The following is a 24229-nucleotide window of genomic DNA, read 5'->3' on the forward strand; positions in this document are numbered from 1 at the left end:
TAAGTAAGGTGACCAAAACTGCACGCAGTACTCCAGGTGCGGCCTCACCAATACCCTGTACAGTTGCAGCAGGACCTCCCTGCTTTTGTATTCCATCCCTCTCGCAATGAAGGCCAACATTCCATTCGTCTTCCTGATTATCTGCTGCACCTGCAAACTAACTTTTTGGGATTCATGCACAAGGACCCCCAGGTCCCTCTGCACCGCAGCATGTTGTAATTTCTCCCCATTCAAATAATATTCCCTTTTACTGTTTCTCCCCCCCCCCCCCAAGGTGGATGACCTCACATTTTCCGACATTGTATTCCATCTGCCAAACCTTAACCCATTCGCTTAACTTATCTAAATCTCTGCAGCCTCTCTGTGTCCTCTACACAACCTGCTTTCCCACTAATCTTTGTGTCATCTGCAAATTTTGTTATACTACACTCTGTCCCCTCTTCCAGGTCATCTATGGATATTGTAAACCATTGTGGTCCCAACACTGATCCCTGTGGCACACCACTAACCACCGATTTCCAACCTGAAAAGGACCCATTTATCCAGACTCTCTGCTTTCTGTTAGCCAGCCAATTCTCGATCCATGCTAATACATTTCCTCTGACTCCGCGTACCTTTATCTTCTGCAGTAACCTCTTGTGTGGCACCTTATCGAATACCTTTTGGAGATCTAAATATACCACATCCATCGGTACACCTCTATCCACTGTGCTCGTTATATCCTCAAAGAATTCCAGTAAATTAGTTAAACATGATTTCTCCTTCATGAATCCATGTTGCATCTGCTTGATTGCACTATTCCTATCTAGATGTCCCGCTATTGCTTCCTTAATGATAGCTTCAAGCATTTTCCCCACTACAGATGTTAAACTAACCAGCCTACAGTTACCTGCCTTTTGTCTACCCACTTTTTTAAACAGAGGCGTTACATTAGCTGCTTTCCAATCCGCTGGTACCTCCCCAGAGTCCAGAGAATTTTGGTAGATTATAGCGAATGCATCTGCTATAACTTCCGCCATCCTTTTAATACCCTGGGATGCATTTCATCAGGACCAGGGGACTTGTCTACCTTGAGTCCCATTAGCCTGTCCAGCATTACCTCCCTAGTGATAGTGATTGTCTCAAGGTCCTCCCTTCCCACATTCCCGTGACCAGCAATTTTTGGCATGGTTTTTGTGTCTTCCACTGTGAAAACCGAAGCCATTTCTACATTTCCCATTATTAAATCCCCCTTCTCATCTTCTAAGGGACCAACATTTACTTTAGTCACTCTCTTCCGTTTTATATATCGGTAAAAGCTTTTACTATCTGTTTTTATGTTTTGCGCAAGTTTACTTTCGTAATCTATCTTTCCTTTCTTTATTGCTTTGTTTTCTTAGTCATTCTTTGCTGTCGTTTAAAATTTTCCCAATCTTCTAGTTTCCCACTAACCTTGGCCACCTTATACGCATTGGTTTTTAATTTGATACTCACCTTTATTTCCTTGATTATCCACGGCTGGTTATCCCTTCTCTTACCGCCCTTCTTTTTCACTGGAATATATTTTTGTTGAGCACTATGAAAGAGCTACTTAAAACTCCCCCACTGTTCCTCAATTATGCCACCGTTTAGTCTGTGTTCCCAGTCTACTTTAGCCAACTCTGCCCTCATCCCATTGTAGTCTACTTTAAGCATAGTACGCCAGTTTGAGACACTACTTCCTCACCCTCAATCTGTATTACAAATTCAACCGTGCTGTGATCACTCATTCCAAGAGGATCTTTTACTAGGAGATCGTTTATTATTCCTGTCTCATTACACAGGACCAGATCTAAGATAGCTTGCTCCCTTGTAGGTTCTGTAACATACTGTTCCAAGAAACAATCCCGTATGCATTCTATGAATTCCTCCTCAAGGCTACCCCGTGCGATTTGATTTGACCAATTGATATGTAGGTTAAAATCCCCCGTGATTACTGCCGTTCCTTTTTCACATGCCTCCATTATTCCCCTCATTATTGCCCGCTCCACCGTGAAGTTATTATTTGGGGGGCCTATAAACTACGCCCACCAGTGACTTTTTTCCCCCACTATCTCTAATCTCCACCCATAATGATTCAACACCTTGTTCATTGGAGCCAATATCGTCTCACAACTGCCCTGATATCATCCTTTATTAACAGAACTACCCCACCTACTTTCCCTTCCCGTCTATCTTTCCGAATTGTCAGATACCCCTGTATGTTTAATTCCCAGTCTTGGCCACCCTGCAACCACGTTTCAGTAATGGCCACCAAATCATACCCATTTGTAATGATTTGTGCCGTCAACTCATTTACTTTGTTTCGAATGCTGCATGCGTTTAGGTTTAGTTTTGACCCCTCCTGCAGCCCTTTTATATTCATACATATTGTCCCTTCCTATCATCTTATGGTTTACACTTACTCCAGTGCTACTCTGCTCTGTTGCCTCCTGCCTTTTGCATTCTTTCTTGGGGTTCTGTTCATCTGAGCGCTCATCCACTCTAACTAGCTCAGAGCCCTCTCCTAGGTTCCCATCCCCTTGCCAAGCTAGTTTAAAGCCCTCCCAACCGTACTATCAAAACCACCCGCGAGAACATTGGTCCAGTCTCTGTTGAGGTGTAACCGGTCCGACTTGTACAGGTCCCACCTACCCCAGAAGCGGTCCCAATTGTTCAGGAAACTAAAGCCCTCCCTCCTACACCAACGGGAGAGTGGAGAGCACCAGTTCCAACTGTCACAGGACGGGAGAGTGGAGATACACAGGATACACAAGGTGTCGCAATTGGGTGGGACAGGCTTAATGGACCTGATGGTCTTTACCTGTCCATCATTGTTCCTATGTTCGTATCCCCATCTATATTTTACAAAATATAGAATATTTCACATCAATGTTGTTTACAATATCAATACATAAGGAAATGCACATCATCATAGGTCAATTATTTTCAACTATCGACAATCCCCAATTCCTTGGGATAGTAAACAGTCCATTAATACTGTAGAACTTCACTTGACTACCAACATTTTAAAAGAAGGCAAATGGTAACCATAATCACAAGACCCTGTACCAAAGATATACTCATGAGTTGAAAATGTATCATGTTAATATCATCTGCGACTTGGTACTTCATTGTTTTCTTTCTCAAAAGGTGTGTGCAGGCTAAAGACTGGATTACAAACAATTATGTCCATGCCATATTGATAGTTTTTATAACAGGCTACAAATGAAAGTAGATGAGAGATTTGTGACTGAATCCAAAAGATTCAGTCAAGCTACAGGAGTTGTTTAAAACAATTCCATTTGAAATAAAACTTGACAGATTTTCAAATACCTGCTTATTTATCATGCTTTTATTTTCAATGTGACAATCCTATTCTACATAACAGAAAATGATGGAAACATACCTGGTCCTTCGGCATGTAAAAACAGAAAAGATGGGTTAACATTTTAGATAAAGACCCTTCAATCAATTGTAATACCGAAAGAGTAATTGCATTTCCAGCATTTACTGCTTCAATATTTACAGATTTTATTTTTGCAGGTTTTTTTTGTCATTTATATTTTATATTCAGTTTTCAACCAAAAGGCCCCTCACTGTAGTTCGGATTATTTACTGAACAATCATTTTGCTGACGAGTTTAAATTTTCAGTTTTATGACCAGACAGAATGTATTGCAACAGCCATAGGAAAACAAACAGCACAAGCATTTCCTTGGTAACAGATTATTAACACTGCTCCAAGCATCCACCTTGTGTTCGGACATAAATGATTAACTGCTCACACTGGTTTCTGATGCTAGAGTCAATTATTTAAAAAAAGGGACACCTAAAATAAATCACCTTGTGCAATGTTGTTCAGCACTGTGGAAGAGTTAACCATAAATCAATGTGAAATGTTCAGACTAAAGCTGGAAAGCTCTAAAAATGTTACTTCAATGCGAATGTCTGATGTTTCGATGGCTCAGACTGATTGAGAAGTTCAATGGCTACAGTACCCTCACCAAGGCAGAATATAAACTCATTAACCATACCTATCAAATGACAGCCACCTTCAGATTCACTAAAAAATCTGACCAATTCTAGTTCTCACCTGCTCAAAAGCCAACACTTTAAATGCACAGTAACTGGGAGCAGAGTTTGGAGGTGGTTGGTTTAAGATATTAGATATCAAAAAGGGAGGACGAGTGATGAGGCAGATCCATCTAAGATTTCAAATCTACAACCAAGTAAGTTCCAAGCCTCCTCCTCCAGACTTTTATTCTCAACATGGTCTGTAAATTTCACTCAATCTACCCACTTATGCTGCCATTCCCATCTTTACTGAGATTAAAATGAGTGGTGCCTTTGAAGGTCTAATGGTGAAACATTTTAGCTCCCCTTTCATGACTTATCTTTTGATAGATCTATCCTATTTTTACTTCTGGAAGAAAAATTAAAGTATGCTTAGATATTAATTTTTCCACTCATTTAAAATGGCCATGATAGAAACTAAATAAACTATGAAGCATACATATTACTGCCAGATAACAACACCATTAGTATAATATTTAGATCATTCAATCTTTGAATTGGAAATAGCTGCCAAGTAGGCCTACATAACAGTGGCTGAACTTCAAAAGCAATTCATTAGCCAAGTATTTTGGAATGTTCAGATACATGCAAGTTATTTCTCTGAATCAGTTGGCTCTGGCAACATCTTCACAAACAAGTTGTTTTGGATAAAGTGGAAAACGCATAAAATTAACATAGTATAAGAATGGATTGGGCTGGAATTCTCCACAAAAATTTACCACTGTTTCTGTGTCAACCTTGTCAACCGGAACCAATGCTAAAATTTCCACAATAGCTTATTTGAGGGGAAATCCACAGTCAGAAAGTGAGAGAAAAAAAGACGAGCAGGACACATGGGTAGGATGGGGAGAGGTGCCTGAATAAGAGTACTGTGCACGAATACATGTAGCGCAAGAAATAAAACAAGTGAATAAGAAGCACAAATTCAGCTTGAAGGGTATGATGTAGTAGCCATTACAGAGACCTGGCAACAACCGGAGCACGATTGGGAGCTAAATATACCAGGCTATTGGATCTTTAGAAAGGACAGGGAAATTAGAATCAGAATAATACAGCACAGGAGGCGGCCATTCAGCCCATCACGCCTGTGCTGACTCTTAGTCCCATAGACCTGTAAATCTTTCCCTTCAAGTATTTATCCAATTTATTTTGGAAAGTTTTTATTGAATCTGCTTCCAACACTCTTTCAAGCGATGCATTTCAGATCATAGCAGCTCACTGTGCATAAAATGTCACTTGTGTCGCCTTTGGTTCTTTTGCCAATTACCTTAAATCTGTGTTGTCTAGTTACTGAGCCCTCTGCCACGGGAAAGTTTCTCCTCATTTACTCTACCAAAACCTTTCGGGATTTTCATCACCTCTATTAAATCTCCCCTTAACCTTCTCGGTTCTAAGGAAAATAATCCAAGCTTCTCTAGTCTGTCCATGTAACTGAAGTTCCGCATCCCTGGTACCATTCTAGTAAATCTCCTCTACACCCTCTCGAAGCTCTTGATATCTTACTATTTAGTTTATATTGCCTCTCATTCTAGCAAAATGAATCACGTCACACTTCTCGATGTTAAATGTCATCTCCCATGTGTCTGCCCATTTCACCAATGTTCTCCTGAAGTCTGTTACTATCCTCCTCAATGTTTACTACATTTCCAAGTTTCGTGTCTGTATACCAAAGTCCAGGTCATTTATATACATCACAAAGAGCAGTTGTCCCAACATCGACCCCTGGGGATACCATTGCACACTTCCCTCCAGTCTGAAAAACAACCGTTCACCACTAATCTCTGCTCTCTGTCCCTGAGAAATGTTTTTTATCCATGCAGCCACTACCCCATTAATCCCACTGGCTTCAATTTTGCTAATGAATCTATTATGTCGTACTTTATCAAACGCCTTTTGAAAGTCGATATACAAATCAACCGTACTACTCTAATCAACGCCATCATTGGGAAAGCAGAGATAGCAATATTGATAAAAAAAACAATTACGACAGTAGAAAGAAGGCATTTCAGAAAGAGTGATCAAGTTGTGGAAACACTGGCCTCAAGTTTTGGCTCGAGTTGCTCCTATTTTTTGGAGCAACTAGTTTAGTATGGAGTATCTTAGAAATTGCAATTCTCGGCATTTAGTTTGCTCCAATTCTAGTTAGTTAGAATAGTTTTTTTTCCCAAAAGGGGGCGTTACCAGACACTTACGCCTGTTTTGCAAGTTTAGGCAGCAAAAACTTATTCCATTCTAAGTTAGTTTGGAGTAAGTGTAGATTTTTGTACGCTCAGAAAAACCTTGCCTACATTTTAGGAATTAGGCACAGGGAGCAAGAGATTGGGGGGGGGGGGGGGGGGTGGCGGAGGAAGGGAAGTTAGAGGGATGTTCAGGGATTTTACAAGCATTAAACACTTCACTTTTACCAATAAAGAGCCATCATGAATAATAAATGATAAATAAAACAATTAAAAAATAAATTAAATTTTCCTACCTCTCCAAAGCAGCGGCAGCAGGCACTGAGCTGCGATATTTCGGCCAGGGGATAGGGTCAGCATGCAAAGCACCAGGAGGGTGAGCGACATCAGCAGAGCCCGGCCTGCAGCAAAGAGAGCTGTGATATTTTGGCCGCTTGGCCAGGGGATAGGGGAGGCCTGAAAAACACCGGGGAGGGAAGGAAAGCCAGCCGGCCAGCAAGTTTAAAAGTTTAATTTGTAATTCAAGTATGGGTGTGGCATTATCAACACCACAGATTATGCAATGGTTCTCCATCAATTCGCTGCATAGAAGAGAATTGATTAGAGCTCACCGCACCAGGAATGTCATAGCCCATATGCTGATGGGCAGGAGGCCTTACCCACGTCGGCAATATCGATCCAGCCGTTCGTAGCTGGACATGAGCAAGGCTGATTGCGTCAAAGTGCTGCGTTTCCGCAGAGAAGTTGTCGCTGAGATCTGTGATCTGCTGAGAGCAGATTTATAGCCGAGAAGCAGAACGCCGACTGCCTTGTCTGTTGAATTGAAGGTTACTTTCCTTCTATGCCTCAGGATCATTTCAAGCTACAACTGGAGATGTGTGCGCCATCTCTCAACGTGCAATACATGCCTGTGCTGTGTTCACCAGGTCACAGCTGCACTGTATGGGCGGAGGAATTACTTCATCAAGTTCCCAATGACCGGTCAAGCAATCCATCACGGGGCTGTGGGCTTCTCCAGGATTGCTGGCTTCCCAAAGGTACAGGGCTGCATTGAGTGTACCCACATCGCCTTGCGAGCACCTGTGGAGAATGCCAAGCAGTACTCCATTAATGAGCAGCTCGTGTGACAAGCAGCGCATCATGTCAGTCGATGCAAGATACCCTGGCAGCACCCATGATGCATTCATCCTACGCGACAGCGTTATACCTCACATGTTTCAGCAGCAGCCAGAAGGGCAGAGCTGGCTACTGGGAGACAAAGGGTACGGTCTCGCCACCTGGCTCATGACGCTCCTATGCATAACACTGACGGAAGCTCACCATCAATACAACATGTCGCAACAGCATCATAGAGAGGACCATTGGCATCTTGAAACAGCGTTTCTGATGCCTGGACCATTCCGGAGGCCACCTGCAATACTCCCGTAAGATCGGCGGTCAGTTCACTGTTGTGTGCTGCATAACTTGGCCATCATGAGGCAGCAGGAGCTGGTAGTGGAACCAGAAGACCCATATGAGGGTAGAGTGCTTGATGATAGTAATTTGAAAGAGTAGGATGAGGATGATGATGATCAGGAAAGCATGCAAGTGCCGGATGCCAGAGCACGAGTTCGAAGGAGGGCGGTCCATCGTGCTTCTTTAACAATTGCTCGAGCCCTGCGCCAGCAGCTCATCAGTGAACGCTTCAATTACTGATGCCCGAGGGCTCAGCGACAACTGTTCCGCATGGACATGTTTATTTTTTGGAGTTGTTCCTATGTTGTGTTGATGGAACATTAATGTAAAAATATTTTATTGAAACGTTCACGTTAGCGTAATAAAATATTTCTTGCATCAAACTTTACTTTAATATGACTCTTTAAGATCACTTATAAACTTGTAAAGTTACAAAACAATTTCAAGGTGAAAAATTTTACAATCTCAAGATCACCGAAACTTCAAGATTACGTTTTAGACGCAAAATTAAATAACTTACAAATTTGTGAGAGCATTTACACTATAAGATCACTTAAAAACTCTCAGATCACTTATAAGTTGTAAAGTTACAAAACTTACAAAACAATTTCAATTAGAAAAAAGTTACTACAGTTACATCAAGAGCAAGAACAAAAGCAGCAAAGAAAGGCTGCAACCATCTCTCATCCACATCTTGGTAAATGTTCACTTCTTCATGGGGGTAATTTGATTGGCCGGGCTGTGTGCCCTGATTGCAGCAGCCAACTCACCCAGGCTCTCCCTGATGGCCTGTGCCATCACTTGCATGTCCTCCCTGACGGCCTGTGCTGCCATTTGCACTCCCTGACATTCCCTCCCTCATTTCCCGTGTCATTACTGCTATTTTTCCCCGTCAGTCCCTTTACCTCTTCACCCAGTACACTGACGCTGCCCACAAGTGATCGGGTAAGGTCATTGCTCTCCACACCGAATGCCACAACTTGACTTACATCTTGCACGCTGCATCTCAGGAGAGCGTGTTTCAATTCTCCTCCTCCTCCTCTGCCTGGGTCTGCCTCGCAGCACCACTCCAGTGGGAGGCGCAGGCTGGGAGGGTGGGGCCTTGGGTGTTGCTGCCGGCACCACTCCAGTGGGAGCCACGGGCCGAGATGGTGGGGCCCTGGGTGTTGCATGCGGCACTACTCCAATGGGAGGTGCAGGCTGGGATGTAATTGGGTGTAAAATGCTGCATTACACCACCAGCACCACTGGGACCTGCAACGTCGGAATCTGTGAAACCATAGAATGTGGAACCAGAACCTATGCAAGGGTTTGAAATACTGATGTCCGTTGATGTGGGCTCATAAATATTAAGTTCCAAGGTCTCCCCTGAAGACATTTCAGTCCACGCCTGCAGCCACCCTTGGTCTGGATCATCCGCATCTGGTTTTCTGGTTGTTCAGGATCTTCAGGATTGGCATCATCTTCTGCAATATATATAGACACTAATATATATATTAGTCAAATGATTAGCAGCACAGGAGGGGGCAGGATGGGCGGCATGAGTACTCTCTCACATAGCAGGCCAGGCAGCAGGTTGATTTGAAGGGCCATGATGCATTTTCAGGACTTACCCTCTCCCTCGCGTGCGGGCCCAGCTTGTGCAGTACTGATTGCTTTTCTCCATGTACAACTCATCAAAGCAGCGATCCTCTGTTCCAAGGGTGTCAGTGGATGCAGATTTGGCACGCCTCCTCCGGTTTGCGTTCTTTCATTTTGTTGTGGCCCAATTTCTTCTGCAAAGATTAAAATATAACTTTTTAAAGAGTGCGTCTTTCTGCAGGGTGGGACATATACAGATGGTCACATTTCCAATTTAGATTCCATTGAAAAATGAAAATATTACTTACACTAACTACTTGACCAAGGTCGTGCCATTTCTTTTTACACTGGTTCCCAGATCTCCTGGTATGCACCACTGCGCAGTAATCTTCTGCAACTTGGTTCCAGCGTTTCTTCATTTCTTTGGGTGGCACTTTTGTGCGACCTCTGTTGCTGGTATCCAGCTCCTGTCATCTCTGCTCATGACATTAACTAATGTCTCCACTTCCTCATGCAAGAAATTCTTCGTTCTTGAACGTGGTTTCATTGCTGAATTGACACTCTGATTTTTCAAAAGACAGTCCTTATTTTGCATGCACCTATGCAACACTTGTTCTGAAAGTTTAGCAGCAACAAACAGCACTCACTAATTCCAACAGGTGATTTCTTCCACAGTACTGCTAAAAGCACTCCTTCAGGCACAAAAAGTCAGAAGCCTTTACACAGCTCCACAAAACCAAAAATAACTCTTCTGCATGTACCTTTAAAGATGGCCGATTGCCAATGCGCATGCGCTCCAACGCGCATGTGCAACGCTGCCAGCAGTAAAATTATGCTGGGCCCTAGCCTCACCCCACTGCCGGCAGTTCTTGCTTGCAACGCCATTGCCCCACCCCCAGCAGCTCCTGCTGTGCCGCGCCGAGCTGGAAACGGCCCGACACATAGCTGAGAATCGCGAGGTAAGTATTCAGCACAACTTATGTTCCACAAATTAGGCGGGCCTCTCTGATGTGTGCCGTCCCAGCAGGGGTCCAAAACTTGAGCCTACTATGGGTAGAGTTAAGGAACAGCAAAAGATCTAAGACTCTAGTAAGAGCTGTCTACAGACTTGGATAGTTGTAATATAGTGGAAGGGGATGTATAACCAGAGATCAGGGATACAAAAACTTTGGGGTGTGCTACGTCTAAATTTGTGAACACAAATCTGCGGCAACAGTCTTTATGCAATTCTCGGAAACTCACTGGATGATTTCTTGCACAGGGGCCAGCAGAGGTATCTCAGAAGCAACACAAACAAATTGAGGAAGTTCGCACGTAGAGATATATTGGTGTAAACAGATAAAAATCAGTTACACATGAATGTCCTGAAAAAAAAAAACGGCACAACTTCACTGTTGCATCATATGCCGCCGCTACATTCTAGGAATCTCCAAGGCAGAGTTTTTAAGGTATGGAAGCATAGTATATTTTAAAGTAAAATATTCAGTAATATTGTGAAGAGTATATATTTTAGTAGCTGTCCGGTTTCCAAAGTACCTCAGCATCAATAAATTGCGCAAAAAATGTATTTGTTTTAAGTAATTTTACAATTCAAGCAAGATCAGGTGGAAACTGAATAAAACATGAAACAGATATATATTTTCACAAATTTAATTATGAAAAGGTGCCAGCTTCTTTGATTTCTATACAGCATAACACTGGGTATATTATTTCATTACATGCAGTGCAGGTTTTAAATAAAGAAATTAGCACTTCATAGCAGAATTAGGACTGTAATAGGTTATGCAGAACGTACAAATACAACTCTTTCATCTGGCTTTACCTTTGACGCAACATGAACAAACATTTCAGATTAAAGCACCAGTTCCAGATAACCTTGCCCTGTAGCTTGAATAAGCTGCTCAGACTTGTAACAGCTTAAATGTCATGAGTTTCCTCATTGTCCTTTTTTAATTGGCTGTTACTTTTCAATCAGCTAATGAAATGGTTTAAAGAAAATTTGAACCTTTCATAGTCAAAGAGCTGGATCATTGTGTTGTGGGATAGATTCAGAACAGAACTAGCAGCTCAAACTTGGGCATCCATGAGACGCTGTGGGCCATCAGCAGCAGTAGAATTGTATTCCACCATAATCTGCAGCCGCATGGCCTGGCATATCACTCACTCTACCATTACCACCAAGCCAGGGGACCAACCTTGGTTCAATGTGGAGTGAAGAAGTGTATGCCAGGAGCAGCACCAGGCATGCCTAAAAATAAAGTGCCGACCTGGTGAAGCTACAACACAGGACTACATCATTAAGCAGTCCCTCGAAACGAGGATGACTTGCTTCCACGCCAAAAAGGAATGAGTTCAGAGGTGTTTCAATGAAGGACCTAACAGGACTACATACATGCTAAACAGCATGCTATAGGCAGAGCTAAGCAATCCCACAACCAACAGATCGGAGCAAAATTCTGCGGTCCTTCAACATTCAGTCGCGAATGGTGGTGGACAATTAAACAATTAATGGGAGGAGGCGGTTCCATGAATATCCCCATCCTGAATGATGGCAGAGACCAGTACAAAAGATAAGGCTGAAGTGTTCGTAACCATCTTCAGCCACATGTGCCGAGTGAATAATCCATATCGATCTTCTTCGGAGATCCCCACCATCACAGAAGCCAGTCTTCAACCAATTCGATTCAATCCACGCGATATCAAGAAATGGTTGAGCGCACTGGATACAGCAAAGGCTATGGGCCCTGACAACATACTGGCTGTCGCACTGAAGACTTACGCTCCAGAACTAGCCGCGCCTCTAGCCAAGCTGTTCCTCTACAGCTGCAAAATTGGCATCTACCAGGCAATAAGGAAAAGTGTCCAAGTATGCCCTATCCACAAAATCCAGGGCAAATCCAATCTAACCAATTACCGCCCCATCAGTCTACTCACAAAAACATTAGCAAAGTGATGGAAGATGTCATTGACAGTGCAATCAAGCAGCACTTACTCACTGATGCTCAGTTGGGGTTCCACCAGGACCACTTGGTTCCAGACCTCATTGCAGTCTTGGTCCAAACATGGACAAAGGAGTTGAATTCCAGAGGTGAGGCAAGAGTGACAGTTCTTGACAACTAGGCAGCATTTGTCACAGTGTGGCATCAAGGAGCCCTAGTAAAACTGAAGTCAATGGGAATTGGAGAGGGGGGGGGGGGGCAGGGGAACTCTCCGCTTGCTGGAGTCCCACCAGCACAAAGGAAGATGGCTGTGGTTGTTGGAGGTCAATCATCCCAGCCCCAGGAACTCCTCAGGGCAGTATCCTAAGCCCAACAGTCTCCAATTGGTTCATCAATGACCATCCTTCCATCATAAGGTCAGAAATGGGGATTTTCACAGATCATTGCAGTGTTCCGTTCCATTCGCAACTCTTCAGAAAATGGAGTAGCCCGTGCTCACACGTAGCAAGACCTGGATGACATGTAGCAAGTAACATTCGGGACAAACAAGTGCCAGGCAATGACTATCTCCAGCAACAACCTCTAACCACCAACCCTTGACATTCAACGGCATTACCATTGCCGACTCCCCCATCAACCAGAAACTTAGCTGGACCAGCCACAAATACTGTGGCTACAGGAGTAGGTCAGAGGCTGGGCATTCTGTGGCGAGTGACGTACTTCCTGACTCCCCAAAGCCTTTCCACCATCTATCCAAGGCACACGTCAGGAGTGTGATGGAATACTCTCCACTTGCCTGGATGAGTGCAGCTCCCAACAACACTCAAGCAGCTCGACACCATCCAGGACAAAGCAGGCCACTTGATAGGCAACCCATCCACTACTTTAAACATTCAAACCCTCGACTACTGGTGCAGTGTGTGCCATCTACAAGATGCACTGCAGCAACTTGCCAAGGCTTCTTCGACAGCACCTCCCAAACCTGCAACCTCTACCGCCTGGAAGGATAATTGCAGCAGGCACATGGAAACATCATTACCTCCAAGTTCCCCAACATTCCGACTTGGAAATATATTACCGTTCCTTCATCAACGCAGGGTTAAAATCCTAGCACTCCCTTCCTAACAGCACTATGGGAGTACCTTCACCATACTGACTGCAGCAGTTCAAGAGGGTGGTTCACCACCACCTTCTCAGGGGCAATAAATGATTGGCAATAAATGATGGCCTTGCCAGCGATGACCACATCCCATAAACAAATTTAAACAAAAATCAAATAATGCCATAGAAAAACTCTTATATACGACACCTTGATAATAGTAATTATGGTTACAGTTCATTTAAAAGAAACACATTAAGACCAAAAAAGTACCTGGTCGTTCCAGCGTATTCCTGTCATAGTTTCAGTGAGAGCCTGTCAATGGCCACAATCTAGGCCAGGACCCAGATAATAGTGACCTAGCCTTGCATTGAATTGAATTATCCAGATGGCCTTGTGGGTGTGGAGACACTGCCCACTGCAAAACAAGAGCATCATTAACTGGGGGAGGACAGAAACTCCTTATATTGGGAATTTCCATGATCTGGAGCCCCAAAAGGACCAGGCATATAATCAGCAGATGAACCATCAGTTAGGCTAAGCACATGTTCCTGACAACTGATGGTCGAAAATCCATCTGGGGGCCCAAAATCCACCAGGGGCACAAACTAACATCCCAGCCTGGGCTTCTGAAGAAAGATGGAATTTATCAGATTGACAATTTGGTTGGCTATGGGCGGGTGGAGACAAGAGGGAGGGATCGTGTGCGGGCCAGGGTCGGCAAAGCTCAGGGGCGGTCGGAGGAGCACAGGGGAATGAGGGCGGAACATCACAAGTAGATCTTGGGCCTGGAGGAGCACTGGGCAGGGAAGAGGCAGAAATCACAGGTCTGGAGGAGCACAAGGGGAGGGGCAGAGATCAGGAGCCTGAAAGAGCACGGGATGGGAGGGGCTGAAATTACTAGTCTGGAGGAGAATTGGGGTGGGGGGGGCGGGCTGGTGGATGGCGGAGGGTGCCTGATCGCAGGCGGGGTGGGTTAGGGGGGACCCTGGATGCAGGAGGCAAGTGTAAAGGCACTTATCCCTCGACCCAGCAGTCCTTGCCTTGCATTAGCCGACAGGTTTCACGAGGCGTGCTAAACCTGAACAGCTAAATTTAAAAACAAAATTGAGGTTAAAGCAGAGGCTTTCAGCCTCATTATATTTAAATAGATGGCCTGCCTCCTGGCAGCGGAAGTGGGCGGGTTGGAAACGGATTCAGGTCGGGATTCCCATTTTTAACACCTTAACTATGCACATGTCCCCAACCCAACCATTTTTTTTTTTTTAAGGTTAAAATTCCCCCACCCCATGAACTTTAGTGCAATCAGCAGCAGGGGTCTTGGGCAGGCACATCTCGGCACTCATGCCAGGATATGCCAAAGCTCCCAAACCCCATGAATTTCCAGAGCTTAAATGTCCTCATTCTCAATGAGGATGAAATCAGAGCAAGTTTAAGTTTGAAACCATAATTCCTCAATTGCTGAATTTAGGTTTCAACTAAATCACAGGTGAAGACCACAACCTAGGATCATAGAATTATAGAAGTTTACAGCACGGAAGGAGGCCAATTCGGTCCATCGTGTCCGTGCCGGCCAACAAGAGGCTATCCAGCCTAATCTCAAATTCCAGCTCTAGATCTGTAGCCCTGCAGGTTACAGCACTTCAAGTGCATATCCAAGTACTTGTTAAATGTGGTGAGGGTTTCTGCCTCTACCACCCTTTCAGGCAGTGAGTTCCAGACCCCCTCAACTCTCTGTTTGAAGAAATTTCCCCTCAAATCCCCTCTAAACCTTCTACCAATTACTTTAAATTCATGCCCCCTGGTTGTTAACCCCTCTAAGGAGGGAAATAGGCCCTTTCTCACCATTATATCTAGGCCCCTCATAATTTTATACACTTCAATGAGGTCTCCCCTCAGCCTCCCCTGTTCCAAGGAAAACAAACTCAGCCTATCCAATCTGTCCTCATAGCCAAGATTCTCCATTCCCGGCAACATCCTCGTAAATCTCCTCTGTACCCGCTCCAGTACAATCACATCCTGTAATATGGTGACCAGAACTGCACGCAGTACTCCAGCTGTGGCTTAACTAGTGTTTTATACAGTTCAAGCACACCGCCCCCCCCACCGCTCTTGTATTCTATGCCTCGGCTAATAAAGGCAAGCATTCCATATGCCTTCTTAACCACCTTATCTACCTGACCTGCTACCTTCAGGGATCTATGGGCATGCACTCCAAGGTCCCTTTGTTCCTCTACACTTCTCAATGTCCTGCCATTTAATGTGTATTCCCTTTCCTCGTTAGCCGCCCTCCCCAAATGTATTAACTAACACTTCTCCAGATTAAATTCCATTTGCCACTGTTCTGCTCAACTGACCAGTTGATTGATATCTTCCTGCAGTCCACAGCTTTCTTCATTATCAACCACACAACCGATTTTAGTATCATCTGCAAACTTCTTAAATCATACCCCCTATATTCAAGTCTCACCATCATCATCATAGGCTGTCCCTCGGAATCGAGGAAGACTTGTTTCCACTCTTAAAATGAATCCTTTAGGTGGCTGTACAATCCAATACGAGAATCACAGTCTCTGTCGCAGGTGGGACAAATATTCGTTGAGGGAAGGGGTGGTTGGGACTGGTTTGCCACACGCTCTTTCCGCTGCCTGCACTTGATTTCTGCATGCTCTCGGCGGCAAGACTCGAGGAGCTCAGCATCCTCCCGGATGCACTTCTTCTACTTAGGGCGGTCTTTGGCCAGGGTCTCCCAGGTATCAGTGGGGATGTTGCACTTTATCAGGGAGGATTTGAGGGTGTCCGTGTAACGTTTCCGCTGCCCACCTTTGGCTCATTAGCCATGAAGGAGTTCAGAGTAGAGCGCTTGCTTTGGGAGATCGTGTCTGGCATGTGAACCATCTGGCCTGTCCAGCGGAGCTGATCAAGTATGGTCAGTGCTTCAATGCTGGGGATGTTGGCCTGGACGAGGACGCGAACGTTGGTGCGCCTGTCCTCCCAAGGGATTTGTAGGATCTTGCGGAGACATCGTTGATGGTATTTCTCCATTGATTTGAGGTGTCTGTTGTACATGGTCCATGTTTATGAGCCATACAGGAGGACAGGTATTACTACAGCCCTGTAGACCATGAGTTTGGTGACAGTTTTGAAGGCCCGGTCTTCAAACACTCTTTTCCTCAGGCGGCCGAAGGCTGCACTGGAGACGGTGTTGGATCTCGTCGTCAATGCCTGCTCTTGTTGATAGGAGGCTCCCGAGATAAGGGAAGTGGTCCACGTTGTCCATGGGCATGTCGTGGATCTTGATGACTGGGGGGCAATGCTGTGCAGCGAGGACAGGCTGGTGGAGGACCTTTGTCTTACTGATGTTTAGCATAAGGCCCATGCTTTCGTACACCTCAGTAAATACGTCGACTATGTCCTGGAGTTCAGCCTGTGCTTGTGCGCAGATGCAGGTGTCGTCTGCATACTGTAGCTCGACGATTCAAGTCTAGATCACTGATGTATACCAGAAAGAGCAAGGGACCTAGTACTGAGCCCTGCGGAAACCCACCGGAAATAGCCTTCCAGTCACAAAAACACCCATCAACCATTAGCTTCTGCTTCCTGCCTTTGAGCCAATTTTGGATTCAACTTGCCACTTTGCCCTGGATCCCATGGGCTTTTACTTTCATGACCAGTCTGCCCCATGGGACCTTATCAAAAGCCTTGCTGAAATCCATTTCCATTACATCAAACGCACTACCCTCAGTAGAAAGCTAATAAAAAGCAAAACTGCCTCCTGTTATTGTCTAGTACGTGGTTACAGAGTGGCTGAGTCTGGGAACAGATTACTGCTCAGTCAAGTACCTATTTAGGTAGATCTAAAAAAAAGTCACAACAATGCTGCTATTTATTTCTAATTGGAGTTGGATGAAGCAAGAAAAATGTAAGATTTATTAATAAAATGAATCTCAATTACTTATTAAAATAAAAATCAGGATTTTTAATAAATTTTGATGTCAGATTAGGCAGAAACAAGTAACACTAAAGTTTCAAAATTAAAATGAGATTGAGGGAACACGCAAGAGGATGTGCCGAATGAAAATTGTATTTGAATTGTTTATTTCAATGACTTGGTTATTAGAACAGTGAAGCAACTTCTGGCAAGTAAGTAGTTTTATTATAGTGATATTGTTCATTTCTGTGTCACAGTATGGGAGCTGAAAACTTAAAATAATGCGAACCCAGGAAGACTGGAACCTCCCTGTAAGAGGTATAGAGTTGTAGCAGGCAAAAAGCAGACAGATCAAAAGGGCTTAGCAGTATTAGGAGGGTCTGAGGAATCGGAGAAGTTCCTCTACCTTACGGTATGGATTATTACCTATGTAGGTAAAGCATACTTAATGAATTAAGTTTGATGGTTAATTCATCCTTAACCGTACAAACACAAAGACTGTAGAGGTCAGCAGTTACGATACATAACATTTTGGCTAGAAGTCTCCAAGAGATAAGAAAGCTAGTATTTTGGGAACAGAACTAGTGAGAGACTAAGGCAAAGATCACATCACTAAACAACATGATTGACATTGCATGCATCACTCAGAGCCAGTCTGATAAGAAACGACAAATCAATATAACTTCGCTGATAGCAGTAAACCTATTGATGATTTTGTAGGAGGGTAGCTCCCCTCTATATAAATTGTACTTGAAACCTCTGTACTTTGAAGGTTATGATGTAAGTGGCAAACAAGAAATTAGGGATGCGTGCAATAAGCAGTTATCATGGCGACTTTAATCTACATATTGATTGATTGATTGGGCTAACCAAACTGGTAGCAATGCGGTGGAGGAGGATTTCCTGGCGTGTAATGGGATGGTTTTCTTGACCAATGTCGAGGAGCCAACTAGAGGGCTGGCCATTCTAGACTGGGTGATGTGTAATGAGAAAGGACTAATTAGCAATCTTGTTGTGCGAGGCCCCTTGGGGAAGAGTGACCATAATATGGTAGAATTCATTATTAAGATGGAGAGTGACACGGTTAATTCAGAGACTAAGGTCCTGAACTTAAGGAAAGGTAACTTCGATGGTATGAGATGTTAATTGGCTAGAATAGACTGACGAGTGATACTTAAAGGGTTGACTGCAGATAGGCAATGGAAAACATTTAAAGATCACATGGATGAACTTCAACAATTGTACATCCCTGTCTGGAATAAAAATAAAACGGGGAAGGTGGCTCAACCGTGGCGAACAAGGGAAATTAAGGATAGTGTTAAATCCAAGGAAGAGGCATGTAAATTGGCCAGAAAAAGCAGCAAACTTGAGGACTGGAAGAATTTTATAATACAGCAGAGGAGGACAAAAGGTTTAATTAGGAGGGGGAAAATAGAGTGAGAGGAAGCTTGCTGGGAACATAAAAACTGACTGCAAAAGCTTCTATAGATATGTGAAGAGAAAAAGATTAGTGAAGACAAACGTAGGTCCCTTGCAGTCAGATTCAGGTGAATTTATAATGGGGAACAAAGAAATGGCAGACCAGTTCAATAAATACTTTGGTTGTCTTCACGAAGGAAGACACAAATAACCTTCCGATAATACTAAGGGACCGAGGGCCTAGTGAGAAGGAGGAACAGAAGGAAATCTTTATTAGGCGGGAAATTGATGAGATTGAAGGCCGATAAATCCCCAGGGGCTGATAGTCTGCATCCCAGAGTACTTAAGGAAGTAGCCCTAGAAATAGTGGATGCATTGGTGATCATTTTCCAACAGTCTACCGACTCTGGATCGGTCCTATGGACTGGAGGGTAGCTAATGCAACACCACTTTTTAAGAAGGGAGGGAGTGAGAAGGCGGGTAATTATAGACCGGTTAGCCTGATATCAGTAGTGGAGAAAATGTTGGAATCAATTATTAAAGATGAAATAGCAGCACATTTGGAAAGCAGTCACGGGATTGGTCCAAGTCAGCATAGATTTATGAAAGGGAAATCATGCTTGACAAATTTTCTAGATTTTTTTTTGAGGATGTAACTAGTAGAATGGACAAGGGAGAACCAGTGGATGTGGTGTATTTGGACTTTCAAAAGTCTTTTGACAAGGTCCCACACAAGAGATTGGTGTGCAAAATTAAAGCACATGGTATTGGGGGTAATGTACTGACATGGATAGAGAACTGGTTGGCAGAGAGTCGGGATAAACGGGTCCTTTTCAGAATGTAGGCAGTGATTAATGGGGTGCCGCAGGGCTCAGTGCTGGGACCCCAGCTACTTATAATATACATTAATGATTTGGATGAGGGAATTGAATGTAATATCTCCAAGTTTGCAGATGACACAAAGCTGGGGGGGGCAGTGAGAGCTGTGAGGAGGATGCTAAAAGGCTGCAGGGTGATTTGGAAAGGTTAGGTGAGTGGTCAAACGAGTGGCAGATGCAGTATAATGTGGATAAATGTGAGGTTATCCACTTTGGTGGCAAGAACACGAGGGAAGAATAGGAAAAGGGGAGGTGCAACAAGACCTGGGTGTCATGGTACATCAGTCATTAAAAGTTGGCATGCAGGTACAGCAGGCAGTGAAGGTGGCAAATGGTATGTTGGCCTTCATAGCTAGGGGATTTGAGTATAGGAGCAGGGAAGTCTTACTGCAGTTATACGGAGCCTTAGTGAGGCCTCGCCTGGAATATTGTGTTCAGTTTTGGTCTCCTAATCTGAGGAAGGACATTCTTGCTATTGAGGGAGTGCAGCAATGATTCACCAGACTGATTCCCAGGATGGCAAGACTGACATACGAGGAGAGACTGGATCGACTGGGCCTGTATTCACTGGAGTTTAGAAGGATGAGAGGGGATCTCATAGAAACATATAAAATTCTGACGGGACTGGACAGGTTAGATGCAGGAAGAATGTTCCAGATGTTGGGGACATCCAGAACCAGGGAACATTGTCTAAGGATAAGGGGTAAGCCATTTAGGACTGAGATAAGGAGAAACTTCCTCACTCAGAGCGTTGTTAACCTGTAGAATTCCCTACCGCAGAGTTGTTGATGCCAGTTCATTGGATATATTCAAGAGGGAGTTAGATATGGCCCTTACGGCTAAAGGGATCAAGGGGTATGGAGAGAAAGCAGGAAAGGGGTACTGAGGTGAATGATCAGCCATGATCTTATTGAATGGAGGTGCAGGCTCGAAGGGCCGAATGGCCTACTCCTGCACCTATTTTCTATGTTTCTATGTTCCACGAATGAACTTTCCCTTGCATTTGCTCGAAATAAAGCCGGTTGAACCAAAGGTTTCATTTGTTTGATTCCATGGTCGTTATAGGACGTCAACATCTCGCCCTCCATATATCAGGTAGTCCGCCTCGAGGAAGGGAAGTCTTTTTTACCCCAAAACTCCCCATGCCTGCCTGCAGCTTAAAACCTCTATCATGTTAAATTATATGGATTGGAGATATACTAGGTCAGTCATACATACATATATAGTAGAACTCTGCAAAAATTATACAAAATTCCATTGCAATTCTGCAAGAGAAAGGATCATTACCCAAACTACACCATAGCCAAATGGAATACAATTTCAATAAAGAAATGTAAAATTAGTTTTATATTCATATCCCCAGAAAATGTAATGGCTTCTGGCAGTTTTTCTAACTTGCATACCGAGACTTGTGGCAAGTGTTATCAGGGCCCTGCCTCACCAGCCATTTGTGTTGTCTTAGCACAATCTTGGGTATGTCAATTTGTAGGCCTCCTTACACACCTGAGCCCCAAATGCTGTCTGGGTCAGCCCGCTCCTGCCCATGTGCTGCAACTGTGTGGCACCGAATAGTTTCCTCCAGCTGCCAGTCCAACTAGACAATAATCCTTCCCAACCTCCCAATCTCTTCAATTGGAGGAAGAAAAATAAAGCACACCAAAAAACACCTCCTACCTCACATGATGATCCTTTACAATTTCTTTCCCCTTTCATTTTGCAACCTTTGAAAAATTTCCCACCTCACCCAAATGAATACCCTTTTCAATCTAAGCCATCCTTCAAATGAGCACCATTCCCAATTCTACCCTTTGTCCTCTTAGCACCCTTATCAAGATTGAAGCAACCCCCTCCACTGGACACCAGTTTCTTGTGGGGGCGGGGGGAAAAGAGAAAGAGATCAAAGAAAAGAGAAGGGAGAATGAGGGAAGAGGGGAGGAAAACATTGTTTTAAAATCACTTTTTGTCTCAATGTCTTTTTTTTTTTAAAATAAAAAGTGAATGCAACATTTTCTTGCTCCTACATTTTTCCTGTGGAGAAATAGTCAAACATCCCAAAAAGTGACACCACCCTAAACATTATTTTTGACTTACACTAGTACAGGTCTGATGGCATTGTTCATGTTACCATAGGCCGCACGACCCAGCAGTTCCCGAAAACAACTCTCTGCTAGAGCAGCAGGGTTCTCTTCTTTATCAGCACTTCTTGGTATTGAGGGAGGGTTGTTCTTGCTGAAAAAAAAGGAAAGCAGCACATCAAGAACCTGCTTTAACAAATGACTTTTGCATTATGGCATGTCGGGTTAATAATAAATGTTTTAATGTTTATACCGTATATGGTCAGAGAAGCAATAAATCATTTTTCTCACATAACTATTTTAACAGCTCTGATCCATCCATCACACCAGACTAGGGTATAGAACATCAGTGTCATTTCTTTTATTATACACAGCAGTACAGGTCTTTCACTATCCAAGTTTTTCCCAGCCCAATACCTCAAACCCTAGCCTTTCAAACGGAGTTCCCTCAGCAGTCATTAGTCCTATAAAATACATCAGCCCAATATAGGATAGTATATCCCACACATAGCCCAATCAAGTAACAGTGGCACAGCATGCTATTATTGATCTCTCTCCTGCTATCACAACAAGGAAGGCTTGGGGAAGACCGATGGGAGGGGGGGGGGCGAAGCAAAAAGGGGGTTGGGCGGGTGGGGGGGGGGGGGGCGGGGAAGACGAAGGATGAGCGAGCGTGGAAAACAGACACGTCTGGAAGTGCATTTTACTTATCATGGAAGTCAAAGCTTTTTTCCCCCATAAGGTTGACTACCAGATTGTCTGCCTTATTCTCCTTCCCAGTAGGTTGCCTACACTTTCTTCCACCAGCCCATAAACAAAAATAGACGAGCAAACTGAAACTACTCCATCATCTTACTTGTTCTCATCCTTTGTCTGGTTTGTCATACATGATTAGCTAGAATCACAAGAGTTCCCACCTCCACCCTATTCTAAACCTTGAAGGAGAATGAAGAATTTTCCTCCATCTTAAAATACCTCCAAACCTATTCCAGCCTTGATAATCAGTCCTAGCTACTGCTTACCGGGTGCTCAATATCACATTGAACATCCTATCCACTCTGCCAGCATTGCCATCAACCAGGAAAAAAAAGACAGGAAGCTATTCACGACCTCAGGATATCCAAAAGCACTTCACAGCCAATGAAGTACTTTTGAATTGTAGTCACAGTTTTAATGTAAGTAAAATGCAGCAGGCAATTTGCCAAAAGTAAGGTCCCAGAAACCACAATGATAAATGATTAAACTGTTTTGGTGGCGTTGGTTGAGGGATTGATGCAAGCCAGTACATTGGGAAAAGTCACCTGCTCCTCTTCTAATAGCTCAATGAAATATTTTACATCCACCCAAGAGGGCAGACATCTCATCTGAATGACAGCAGCTCAGCCCGGATTATGTGCTCGAGTCCCAGTGTGGTGTTTGAACCTACAACTTTCTGATGCAGAGGCGAAAGTGCTACAACTAAACCAAGGCTGAACAAAATAAATTAATTTAATTTTAAAGAACACATTGATTTACTCAAAAGTAAAATCACTTGATAGACCCACAAAACTAACTCAAAGTTATATGCAACATCTGGATAGGTCGACTGGACAAATGCTTGGAAATAATGTTCTACTCAACCTTTGTATATGGGGGAGAAATTGTCTATTAACTGACACCTGTATACTTAACTGCTGTTTACATCACTCTTACTCTAGGAATGGAGCAGACCTCAGGGGATAAAAGGGAGAAGATTTTAATTTTGAAAAAAAGACTCTTTTGGGGAGAGAGAGGGATTACAAGGGGAAAAAAAGAAAAATAACTGACAAGTTAATTTTTAAAAGAGGTTAACCCAAGATGAATTTGACATCTATATTGTTTCCAGCAGAACAAGGGGTGGCTGCAACAATTAAATGTTCTTCTATGTATAAACCAACTGGAATTTATAAAAAATTTGCCCAAAAGATCAAAATATATTTTGACAAGTCTCTTTAGGCTCTTCAGAGTCTAGATCAAGTGGTTTGCCAAATGAGTAACTGCAGTCCAAGTATTGTGGGCAAAAAGTTGCAATTTTGCTAATAGTTTACAGAGGAAATTAAATGTACAAAATTTGTGCGATCATTTTATCTATACAATGCAAATTTTCAGACTGAAAAAAATAGTAGTGAGCAACATTTACAAACTTTTTCCAATCGTAATCTTAAGTGTTACATAATAAGACCAGTCATTACTACTCCATTTACTTTACACTGTTCCCCTCAGGTGGTAAATATGCCATCAGAGGCAACTCTGTAGAGTAAACAATGCAAAGCTAGTGCCATGGGACAGGATGTTACTCAGCGTCTCTGACATCTAACTGCTGGCAAATATAAACAAACATTAGTTGCCATGCAGGGTAGATATTTGATGTTGGATCTGGCTGCAAGTGGGCTCACCTCTCGCCAGCAATTCACTGGTCTGTATTGGTATTCCCCAGACATCACAATAGGTGCCAGTCTAAATGGAACTTTACACTAACTGGCCTCGTGTAATAATCGTACACGCAATTATTCACAGATGGCCAATACCATCCTGTAGTATAAAATGGAGACAGTCAGCAGCAAGCTATGTTAGAGCCTCTTCA

The 24229-nt window shown here is 43.6% G+C and overlaps 1 protein-coding gene across 6 annotated transcripts in view; it reads right to left on the reverse strand.

The window, feature by feature from the left end:
• efr3a (EFR3 homolog A (S. cerevisiae)) overlaps nucleotides 1-24229 on the reverse strand; it is a 328887-nt gene that overhangs the window by 137246 nt on the left and 167412 nt on the right. For all 6 annotated transcript variants that reach the window (XM_070892800.1, XM_070892793.1, XM_070892785.1 and 3 more), the window contains one exon: nucleotides 21644-21781. In XM_070892800.1, the coding sequence (XP_070748901.1) occupies nucleotides 21644-21781 (138 nt within the window). The remainder of the gene's footprint in view (nucleotides 1-21643; nucleotides 21782-24229) is intronic.

This window comes from Pristiophorus japonicus, chromosome 1 (genome assembly GCF_044704955.1).
Source record: "Pristiophorus japonicus isolate sPriJap1 chromosome 1, sPriJap1.hap1, whole genome shotgun sequence".
Lineage (NCBI taxonomy): Eukaryota > Metazoa > Chordata > Chondrichthyes > Pristiophoridae > Pristiophorus > Pristiophorus japonicus.